The sequence below is a fragment of the Musca vetustissima genome, unplaced genomic scaffold (genome assembly GCF_032173495.1).
Source record: "Musca vetustissima isolate MV318-11 ecotype Yass unplaced genomic scaffold, APGP_CSIRO_Mvet_v1 utg8966, whole genome shotgun sequence".
In the NCBI taxonomy this organism is placed as follows: domain Eukaryota; kingdom Metazoa; phylum Arthropoda; class Insecta; order Diptera; family Muscidae; genus Musca; species Musca vetustissima.
This window is the reverse complement of record NW_026888903.1, coordinates 8,949-21,035: the sequence shown is the minus strand read 5'-3', so window position 1 is coordinate 21,035 and position 12,087 is coordinate 8,949. Positions and strand designations below refer to the sequence as shown.

Sequence of the window (12,087 nt, the reverse complement as noted above, 5' to 3'; positions counted from 1 at the left end):
ATTAAGAAGAAACGTTAGTGCACATTTTCCCGCTTCAGGGTATTTGCCAGAGCCAAGGAAAGAAAAACACAAAATAAAAAGTGCAACGTTAGTTAAACAATACCCCGTTTTTAGCCAAGCCAAGCTATCTCTCCATTTGGACATAGTCATTTAGCCACACAGTCAGGACAGGCCACTAGAGCACATTACAGGCAAGCGTCATTCACATCATCGTCATCGTCAGCATCATCATCGTCATCACCATGGTACACATCAGCGATGAGACGGTAAACGAAGTGCGTCATGTGGTGCAAAAGATATTGGTACCGTGCATTTTTGTTATTGGCGTTTTGGGAAACTCTGTCAGCGTTTATGTTTTGACAAGGTAAGTTTTTGTAACAAAGCGGATTTTTTTTGGTTGCCTCTTGGAAATAAAGGGTAGAATAATTTGGGATAAGGAAAAAAAAATTCTGAGCCCTTTAAATATGGGAAGATTTTTTAGGCGTAGATTTTTAAAAATATTTTTTAGGGCATATTTAGAGGCGTGGATTTTCTTAACAATATTTTTTAGGGTCTACCCACAGGCGTGGATTTTCTCAACAATATTTTTTTAGGGTGTATCCACAGGCGTGGATTTAAAAAAATATTCGTCAAAGCTTCTCCTAAGCCTCTCCTAAGGCATTTTTGATTCGAATTTTATGAAATTTGGTATAGTTCATTTATTTGGCCCAAGGACCAACCCTATTGAAATTGGGAAAAATCGGTTTAGATTTAGATATAGCTTCCATATATATTTTCGTCCGATTTAAGGAAAATGGTTCTCCAAAGTACCTATATATCTTTCGATTTGCACGAAACTTGACACAGCATAATGAATAGGGTCTAGAATGATGTGTGTTAAATTTCGTGAAAATCGGTGCAGATTTAGATATAGCTTCCATATATATTTTCTTCCGATTTTAGGTAAATAGTGCACCATGGTCCCTTTATATGCTTCGATTTGCACGAAATTTGGCATAGCATACCAAATTAGGTCCAGAATGATATGTGTTAAATTTCGTGAAAATCGGTTCAGATTTAGATATAGCTCCAACATAAATTTTCGTCCGATTTAATGTATATGTTGGTGGATTTGCCCGAAATTTGGCATAGCGTATTGAATTAAGTCTAGAATGATGTGTGTTAAATTTCCTGAAAATCGGTTCAGATTTAGATATAGCTCCCATATATATTTTCGTCCGATTTAAGGTAAATGGGGCACCAAAGACCCTATATAACTTCCGATTTGCACGAAATTTGGCACAGCGTAATGAATTAGGTGTAGAATGATGTGTGTTAAATTTCCTGAAAATCGGTTCAGATTTAGATATAGCTCCCTTATATATTTTCGTCCGATTTTAGGTGAATAAGTCACCAAGGTCCCTTTATATCCTTCGATTTGCACGAAATATGGCATAGCGTACTGAGTTGAGTGTAGAGTGATGAGTGGTGAATTTCAGGAAAATCGGTTCAGATTTAGATATAGCTTCTATATATATTTCCTTCCGATTTTATGTAAATGGTGCTTTAAGGTCTCTTTATATCCTTCGATTTACACGAAATTTGGCATAACGTAATGAATTGAGTCTAGAATGATGAGTGGTGAGTTTCGGGAAAATCGGTTCAGATTTAGATATAGCTCCCATATATATTTTCTTCCGATTTTAGGTATATGGTGCACCAATATCCCTATATATCTTTCGATTTGCACGAAATTTGGGAAATCGTACTCAATAAAGTCTAGAATGATATGTGCTGAGTTTCGTGAAAATCGGTTCAGATTTACATATAGCTTCCATATATATTTTCGTCCGATTTTAGGTGAATAGTGCACCAAGGTCCCTTTATATGTTTCGATTTGCACGAAATTTGGCAGAGCGTACTGAATTGAGTCTAGAATGGTGTGTGGAAAGTTTCCTGAAAATCGGTACAGATTTAGATATAGCTCCCATATATATATTTTCTTCCGATTTTATGTAAATAGTGCACCCAGGTCCCTTTATATCCTTCGATTTGCACGAAATTAAGGTGTGCATCTTCCTAACCTTCCCTTCTGATATACCCTTTATTGGGAACATCCTCTCTTCCCCCCAATGTTTACTTTTATTGCTCTGTCTCTCCTTCTTTCTATCTGCCGAGCGATCATCTGTATGTACCTCAATTTCCATGGACAATAGACAAAGAAAAAAAAAAGAGGATATTCAACGAAATGTTTGATATTACAGTACGGGACGGGGTTGGGGGTTTCCCATAAAAACGAAGGATATTGTTGTTGACATGCAACTGAACATTGCATTGTAATAGTTTGCCAATAATGTCATAACCTTACTTTTGTTCGGGTTATTGTTGGTGCTTTTGATGAGCAGAATTCATATCCTCCTTAGTGCTCTAAAGCAAACAATTCGTAGCGCATCACAAATGAATTGTTATGTTTCAGGTTATTGCAAGCGTGGAGAATTGTTGGGAACAATTTTTTGGGGAAAATATCTAAAAGGATTCGAAGAAAATGGATTTTTTGGTGATTTAGAAAAAATTAGGGCATATTTATAGGCGTGGATTTTAGAAAATATTTTTAGGATTTTTTAAAAATATATTTTGTAGCATATTTACAGGCGTGGATTTTTTTAAAATATTTTTTAGGGCATATTTATAGGCGTGGATTTTTTTTAAAATATTTTAATGGCATATTTATAGGCGTGGATCTTTAAAAATATTTTTTTCGGTATATTTATAGGCGTGGATCTTTAAAAATATTTTTTTTCGGTATATTTATAGGCGTGGATTTTAGAAAATATTTTTTTGTAGCATGCCTATAAGCTTGGATTTTTTAAAAATAGTTTCTGAGACTCCTACGATAGGCATAGTTTTTTTGTTAAATATTTTTTGTAGCATATTTACAGGCGCGAATATTTTTTTACTTTTATTGATGCATCCTCTCCCATTTCACCTGAGTGGGTGAAAGGGAGCATCTTAAAACCTCCCGGTCGTTTTCAATAAATGTTAGTTGGTATTTCTAATGGAAGGGCAATTTAGAACGAAGCGAAATAACGGCAATAAAATAAAAGAAGAAAAATTGAAATGGAAACGTGTTTGTAACTTCAAGAAGAAGAAGAAGAGAAAAACAAAAATAAAAAACCGGGAAAAAATAAATAATAGAGGGTTAGCTCAGCATGAGGTACTCAAGCAATCAAAGGTTATGCGTGTATGGGTGTGCGTGCCAACGTCAAGGTGTATGTGTGTGAGTGTACGCGTGAATAAGTACCGTTTAAATAAAAAGTAATTGACAAATAAATAAATTTTAATAGAAAAACTATTACAGGGGGAAAAATAAATTCGCAAAATAAAGATGGCAATCGATAACGCCAAATGAATTGCGAACGGCGGCGATAAGGTAATGACATGGATCCTGAGGGGTTGCAATAAGTGATTGGTTTTATGATAAAGGGAAGTAAGGGAAATTTAATTTTAACAATAATAAAAATATTTTATGTGGTTAAAATCAATTTTCATAGCCTATCCTAAGGTGTGGATTTTAAAAATTAATTTTCATAGCCTATCCTAAGGCGTGGATTTTTAAAAATTAATTTTCATAGCCTATCCTAAGGCGTGGATTTTTAAAAATGAATTTTCATAGCCTATCCTAAGGCGTGGATTTTTAAAAATTCATGTTCATAGCCTATCCTAAGGCGTGGATTTTTAAAAATTCATGTTCATAGCCTAACCTAAGGCGTGGATTTTTAAAAATTAATTTTCATAGCCTATCCTAAGGCGTGGATTTTTAAAAAATTATTTTCATAGCCTATCCTAAGGCGTGGATTTTTAAAAATTAATTTTCTTAGCCTATCCTAAGGCGTGGATTTTTAAAAATTAATTTTAATAGCCTATCATAAGGCGTGGATTTTTAAAAATTAATTTTCATAGCCTATCCTAAGGTGTGGATTTTTAAAAATTAATTTTAATAGCCTATCATAAGGCGTGGATTTTTAAAAAGTAATTTTCATAGCCTATCCTAAGGCGTGGATTTTTAAAAAGTAATTTTTATAGCCTATCCTAAGGCGTGGATTTTTAAAAATCAATTTTCATAGCCTATCCTAAGGCGTGGATTTTTAAAAATTAATTTTCATAGCCTATCCTAAGGCGTGGATTTTTAAAAATTAATTTTCATAGCCTATCCTTAGGCGTGGATTTTAAAAAAATAATTTTTGAGGTCTACATTTAGGCGTGGATTTTTAAAAAGTGATTTTTGAGGTCTACATTTAGGCGTGGATTTTTAAAAAGTAATTTTTGAGGTCTACATTTAGGCGTGGATTTTTGAGGTCTACATTTAGGCGTGGATTTTTAAAAAGTAATTTTTAAAAATTTTGAGGTCTACATTTAGGCGTGGATTTTTAAAAATTTTGAGGTCTACATTTAGGCGTGGATTTTTAAAAATTTTGAGGTCTACATTTAGGCGTGGATTTTTAAAAATTTTGAGGTCTACATTTAGGCGTGGATTTTTAAAAATTTTGAGGTCTACATTTAGGCGTGGATTTTTAAAAAGTAATTTTTGAGGTCTACATTTAGGCGTGGATTTTTAAAAATTTTGAGGTCTACATTTAGGCGTGGATTTTTAAAAAGTAATTTTTGAGGTCTACATTTAGGCGTGGATTTTTAAAAATTTTGAGGTCTACATTTAGGCGTGGATTTTTAAAAAGTAATTTTTGAGGTCTACATTTAGGCGTGGATTTTTAAAAAGTAATTTTTGTGGTCTACATTTAGGCGTGGATTTTTAAAAAGTAATTTTTGAGGTCTACATTTAGGCGTGGATTTTTAACCAAGTAATTTTTGAGGTCTACATTTAGGCGTGGATTTTTAAAAAGTAATTTTTGAGGTCTACATTTAGGCGCGTATTTTTAAAAAGTAATTTTTGAGGTCTACATTTAGGCGGGTTTTTTTCAAATTAATTTTTCGTGGCCTACATTTAGGCTTCATTGCTAGTTTTGATTTCTTAATATCTAATATTTACTTTCTCCTTTTTTCCTTCCCTTCCAGAAAACGCATGCGTTGCACCACAAACATTTATCTAACCGCTCTGGCCATCACCGATATTTTCTTTCTGACCATGGGCCTGCTGCTATCCTTCCAACACTACCAGTACATACATCTGCATGTCAAACTCTATTGGGAATTGTATGGAACTTTTACGTGGCTGTGTGATGCCTGCGGTAAGTTATGGATGAACAGTTTCGAACATCGAGAATTGTAATTGTGCCTCGAAATGGCGGAGCAAAAAAATCCTGCAGAAAAAAATCGAATTGAAAAATGCTAACAATTTTTTCTTGTTTTCTTCTTCTTCTCCTTGTTCTTCTTCTTTTTCTTTATGTTCCTTGGTCTTGTTGTTTTATGTTGGTATTTTTTCCGGTTGTCTTGCAACATGGCCTCATTGGACTATGATGACGTTGCCGGCGACGTTGATGATGATGTTATTGTGGCTTCTGGCTGTTGGCCCACAACGAAACAAACGAAAATGATGGCCACTATCACCATGTTGTTGGATTGTTATGTATCTTCTCGCCTGCGTATGTGTGTGTGTGTGCATCCACCTCCATCATTTATAGCCTATATATCAATTTACATAGCTGTATGCTTTACCATCGAACGATTTATTGCGATACGTTATCCCCTGAAGCGTCAGACATTCTGTACGGAATCGTTGGCCAAGAAAGTTATTGCAGGTGAGTTGGCTGTGGAATGGTGAGGAGTCAAAGAGGAATACTCATATTTTTTAGGGCAAAGTGGAAGGAAGATAGAGTTGAGCGGTTTCGATACAGGAGCAGGGAAGGGAAAATTAATTAAATTTTTTTAAAAATATTTTTTTGGGATTTTTTGAAATCAATTTTTTGGCCTGCATTTAGGCGTGGATTTTTTAAAATTCATTTTAAGGGCCTACATTTAGGCGTGGATTTTTTAAAATTCATTTTAAGGGCCTACATTTAGGCGTGGATTTTTTAAAATTCATTTTTTAAAGCCTAACCATAGGCGTGGATTTTTTAAAATTCATTTCAAGGGCCTACATTTAGGCGTGGTTTTTTTTAAATTCATTTTAAGGGCCTACATTTAGGCGTGGTTTTTATAAAATTCATTTTAAGGGCCTACATTTAGGCGTGGATTTTTTAAAATTCATTTTAAGGGCCTACATTTAGGCGTGGTTTTTATAAAATTAATTTTAAGGGCCTACATTTAGGCGTGGATTTTTTAAAATTCATTTTTTAAAGCCTAACCATAGGCGTGGGTTTTTTAAAAATATTTTTCAAAGCCTAGCCCAAGGCGTGGATTTTTTAAACTTCACTTTTCAAAGCCTAGCCCAAGGCGTGGATTTTTTAAACTTCACTTTTCAAAGCCTAGCCCAAGGCGTGGATTTTTTAAACTTCACTTTTCAAAGCCTAGCCCAAGGCGTGGATTTTTTAAACTTCGCTTTTCAAAGCCTAGCGAAAGGCGTGGATTTTTTAAATTTCACTTTTCAAAGCCTAGCCCAAGGCTTGGATTTTTTAAACTTCACTTTTCAAAGCCTAGCCCACGCGAAAGGCGTGGATTTTTTAAATTTCACTTTTCAAAGCCTAGCCCAAGGCGTGGATTTTTTAAACTTCACTTTTCAAAGCCTAGCCCAAGGCGTGGATTTTTTAAACTTCACTTTTCAAAGCCTAGCCCAAGGCGTGGATTTTTTAAACTTCACTTTTCAAAGCCTAGCCCAAGGCGTGGATTTTTTAAACTTCGCTTTTCAAAGCCTAGCGAAAGGCGTGGATTTTTTAAATTTCACTTTTCAAAGCCTAGCCCAAGGCTTGGATTTTTTAAACTTCACTTTTCAAAGCCTAGCCCAAGGCGTTGATTTTTTAAACTTCATTTTTTAAAGTCTAGCCCAAGGCGTGGATTTTTTAAACTTCACTTTTCAAAACCTAGCCCAAGGCGTGTTTTAAATTATTTTGTCTCAGTAGTGCCTTAGTTTGCCCACCCCTGCAGTTTTCCATGTCAAAGACAATAATTATGTGTGGGCACTCCCTCACTGAACTAAAATACGTGGTATGCCAACAAACAAGTCAACCGACCGACCAACCAGTCACTCAACCAGCCATCCAAACAAATGCTTGAGTGAATGACTTGGCTAACTGACTGTCTGTCTGTCTGACTGAATGGCTGTCAGAAAAGACAACGCTTGAAAAATGGTAATCGCAAATAACTGCTCGTACCAGCGCCGGCGGCTTTTCAGTACTTTCAATTACCTGACTGACTTTTAATCGAGGACAGGAGTAAAGCCCGAGATAGAGAGGACAAACAAGAAAACAATGGGTGTGTTCATGTAGCGAGGTTTAAAGCGGGAAATTCTTAAAGGAAATGGAAAATGGGTGGATGAATTTAAGGAGCAGGATAATTCAGTAGTCGTTGGGATAGGTTAAGGGTGGAGGACTAGTAATTTTTAGTTATAAGGAAAAATGGTCTAAAATATTCTTTATTATTATAAAAATAATAATTTTCAGTGCCTAATTTTAGGCGGAAAAATTTTGTTAGCCTAAAAGTATGCAATTTTTTAAATTTATTTATTTGTTTTCCCCCATTTTATAGGTGTCACAATCTTCTGCCTCCTCTCCACAATGAGCACCTTTTTCGAGCATAAAGCCAGCGTTCAATATCGTTTATTGGATTCGGCGGGTAAGCCATGCACTTTAAAATATGAAACATCATCGGCAGCCCACCCAGCTGCAACATCTCACCTAGCCAAGTCATTGGAAAATTCTGTGAATTTTCTTAATACCATCGAGGGTAGTGGCGGTGGGGTAGATGTTGTATTGGCAGCATCCGAGGATATGATGGCGAATCACTTGAAACGTAGCTTGCAGCAGCAACAGGAAAATGATGGTAAGTGCATTTTTTAAAAATATTTATTAGGGTATATTTATAGGCGTGGATTTCTTTAAAAATAGTTTTTAGGGTATATTTATAGGCGTGGATTTTGTAAAAATATTTTTTAAGGTATATTTATAGGCGTGGATTGTTTACACATATTTTTTAGGGTATATTTATAGGCGTGGATTTTTTAAACATATTTTTAGGGTATATTTATAGGCGTGGATTTTTTGAAAAATATTTTTAGGGTATATTTATAGGCGTGGATTTTTTAAAAAATATTTTTTAAAAAATATTTTTTAGGGTATATTTATAGGCGTGGATTTTTTAAAATATTTTTTAGGGTATATTTATAGGCGTGGATTTTTTAAAAAAATATTTTTGGAGTATATTTATAGGCGTGGATATTTTTTTATATTTATAGGCGTGGATTTTTTAAAAAATATTTTTTAGGGTATATTTATAGGCGTGGATTTTTTAAAAAATATTTTTTAGGGTATATTTATAGGCGTGGATTTTTTAAAAAATATTTTTTAGGGCATATTTATAGGCGTGGATTTTTTAAAAAAATATTTTTGGAGTATATTTATAGGCGTGGATTTTTTAAAAAATATTTTTAGGGTATATTTTTAGGCGTGGATTTTTTAAAAAATATTTTTTAGGGTATATTTATAGGCGTGGATTTTTTAAAAAATATTTTTTAGGGTATATTTATAGGCGTGGATTTTTTAAAAAATATTTTTTAGGGTATATTTATAGGCGTGGATTTTTTGAAAAATATTTTTTAGGGTATATTTATAGGCGTGGATTTTTTAAAAAATATTTTTTAGGGTATATTTATAGGCGTGGATTTTTTAAAAAATATTTTTTAGGGTATATTTATAGGCGTGGATTTTTTGAAAAATATTTTTTAGGGTATATTTATAGGCGTGGATTTTTTGAAAAATATTTTTTAGGGTATATTTATAGGCGTGGATTTTTTAAAATTTATTATTTTAAATTTTTTCTTCCAGCTTCTCCCTCCCTTGTGAACATTCCTTCCGCCGAGGCTGTGTTATCCCGAGAAAATCAAACGGAACTGGAGGCAATTGATTTGGAAGTGAGCTGTAAAAATGTGAGTAATAAAGGTGGGCCAAATTTTGGTGGTACCTGCAGAGTTCTACTATTTAAGTGGTTCTTTCTTCTGGTTACAGGTGACCTATTACAGCAATGGTCTGGGCATTTTGGGCGATAATGATGAATATGATAAAATATGGTCCTATGTTTCTTTGATAGTCTATGTGCTATTGCCTTTGAGCGTGTTGGCCACCTTCAATTGTTTTCTGGTGGTAATGGTGAGGAGATCGAATACGTTGCGGGGTAAGATGACCAATGCCAGTAGTATGAGAAAACCAAAGGTGAGTAGGGGGGAGAGAGTTGAAGAAAGTAAATTAAAAAAATCTTCTTTATAGGACCGTCCTTCCAGCACCTCAGTATCCCAGGAGAATCGTGTCACCATTACCCTAATTGCCGTGGTGGTATGTTTCATAATATGCCAACTACCCTGGGCTGCCTATCTCATAGTGCGTTTACAAAATCCCGATTTGGATTTTAATCTACAAAGGGTATTGGGTAATGTTTTCAATTTCCTTTCCGCGCTGAATGCAGCAGCGAACTTCTTTTTGTATTGTGTGCTATCGGATAAGTATCGTAAAACGGTACGAGAACTTATTACAGGACGTAGTAGTCGCCATGAGCGGGGTACGCTGACTTCGACCAGCCTGATGTTTCACAATGCCAGTCGTTGTAGTTATAGGCCAGCACCAACGGGTATTAAATGAGCGGAATCACTCGAAATGGGGTTCATTTAAAGAGGCCAGGGTGGTCCATGGCCAAAATGGCTGGATGTGAATGTGAAAAAATAAGTTCCTTATGGAAGAGATTTTATTTGTTGTAATATTTTTTTTAAATTTTTTGTTTCGATAAAATTTTGGTATGATTTTTTTTGTGTGCCACTTTAGTGATCCAGCCCAGGGCTAGAAATGGCTAAAAGAAACAAACAAATATATATTAATAATACATATTAATGTTGTATATGTTAAAAAAAAAATAATTTATATAAAAAACTAGTTTTTAAGAATAAAAAAATAATAATAAATAAATATATTTAAAAATATTATGTATAAATGTAAATAAATTATAATTATATATAACAAAAATATATATTTAAAAATATTTTTTTAATGGAGAACATTTTCTTTATTGACAGTAATCCACTAAAATGAAGCACAGTGGGTCAAATTGGCTCAAACTTGAAAAATGTAGAAAATTTACATTAAAGAATTTTGTTAAATTGTTTGTGCCCAATTGATGCCGACATTTTTGGGATATATAGTTAAGATATCGATTTCTTGTGTTCGGTGACCTATAGTAGAATTTGATGCTGGATATTTTCTTCATTGACAGTAATCCACTAAAATGATGTACAGTGGTCCAAATTGGCCCATTTCCCGAAGACCTTCAAATTTACAATATAACACTTTGTTTTAGTTAATATACTAAAATCGAAGCGATATCTTCGAGATATGTGTCCTATGTACTGACTTCTTGTGTTCGGTGACATATAGTGAAATTTGATGGAGAATATTTTTTCCATTGGCACCAATCACCTAAAAGGATGCACCGTGGATCAAATTGGCTCAAACTTGAAGAAGGTCAATATTTACATTAAAGAATTCTGCTTAATTTTTTTGTGCCCAATTGATGCCGACATTTTTGGGATATATAGTTAAGATATCGATTCCTTGTGTTCGGTGACCTATAATATAATTTAATGAAGAATATTTTCTTCATTGACAGTAAGCCACGAAAATGATGCACAGTGGTACAAATTGACCCATTTCCAGAAGACCTTCAAATTTACAATATAACACTTTGTTTTAGTTAATATACTAAAATCGAAGCGATATCTTCGAGGTATGTGTCCTATATACTGACTTCTTGTGTTCGGTGACCTATAGTGAAATTTGATGCAGAATATTTTTTCCATTGGCACCAATCACCTAAAAGGATGCACATTGGGTCAAATTGGCTCAAATTTGAAGAAGGTCAAAATTTACGTTAAAGAAATTTGTTTCATTTTTATGTACCCAATTGATACCGACATTTTTGGTATATATAGTTAAGATATCGATTCCTTGTGTTCGTTGACTTATAGTAGAATTTGATGCTGGACATTTTCTTCATTGACAGTAACCCACTAAAATAATGTACAGTGGTCTAAATTGGCCCATTTCCAGAAGACCTTCAAATTTACAATATAACACTTTGTTTTAGTTAATATACTAAAATCGAAGCGATCTATTGTAGGTATGTGTCCTATAAACTGACTTCTTGTGTTCGGCGACCTATAGTAGAATTTGATGCTGGACATTTTCTTCATTGACAGTAACCCACTAAAATGATGTACAGTGGTCCAAATTGGCCCATTTCCAGAAGACCTTCAAATTTACAATATAACACTTTTTTTAGTTAATATACTAAAATCGAAGCGATATCTTCGAGGTATGTGTCCTATATACTGACTTCTTGTGTTCGGTGATTTATAGTGAAATTTAATGGAGAACATTTTCTTCATTGACTGTAATCCGCTAAAATTAAGCACAGTGGGTCAATTGGCTTGAAAACGTCAAAATTTACATTAAAGAATTTTGTTTAATTTTGTGTGCCCAATTGATACCGAAATTTTTGGGATATATAGTTAAGATATCGATTCCTTGTGTTCGGTGATTTATAGTAGAATTTGATGCTGGACAATTTCGTCATTGACAGTAACCCACTAAAATGATGTACAGTGGCCCAAATTGACCCATTTCCCGAAGACCTTCAAATTTACAATATAACACTGTTTTTAGTTAATATACTAAAATCGTAGCGATCTATTGTAGGTACCTGTCCTATATACTGACTTCTTGTGTTCGGTGACGTTTAATAGAATTTGATGGAGAACATTTTCTTCATTCGCAATAACCTGCTAGCACGAAGCACAGTGGGTCAGATAGGCCCCATATCTGGAAGTCTTCAAAATTGTCAATACAAATATTTTGCTTTTTTATCTACAAATTGATTGTCATATTTTCTGCAGATATATTATATATACCGATTTCTTATGTTCGATGGCCTATAGTGGAATTTGATGCGGAATATATTTTT

The 12,087-nt window shown here is 34.0% G+C and overlaps 1 protein-coding gene across 1 annotated transcript; it reads left to right on the top strand.

Moving 5' to 3' along the window:
• Window positions 1-219: 219 nt before the first annotated feature.
• LOC133336691 (uncharacterized) lies at window positions 220-9,716 on the top strand. The gene is made up of 7 exons (XM_061544971.1): window positions 220-364; window positions 5,050-5,222; window positions 5,616-5,732; window positions 7,615-7,908; window positions 8,910-9,010; window positions 9,090-9,293; window positions 9,348-9,716. Exons 1-7 carry the CDS (start codon window positions 243-245, stop codon window positions 9,714-9,716), a joined length of 1,380 nt encoding a protein of 459 aa, XP_061400955.1. The 5' UTR covers window positions 220-242.
• Window positions 9,717-12,087: the final 2,371 nt, after the last annotated feature.

Bases quoted from the DNA above. Each gene is read 5' to 3' on its own strand.
- LOC133336691 (XM_061544971.1), top strand. From the start codon at position 243: ATGGTACACATCAGCGATGAGACGGTAAACGAAGTGCGTCATGTGGTG. The intron at 365-5,049 runs GTAAGTTTTTGT...CTTCCCTTCCAG, and splicing joins AGCGTTTATGTTTTGACAAG to AAAACGCATGCGTTGCACCA. The intron at 5,733-7,614 runs GTGAGTTGGCTG...CCCATTTTATAG, and splicing joins GGCCAAGAAAGTTATTGCAG to GTGTCACAATCTTCTGCCTC.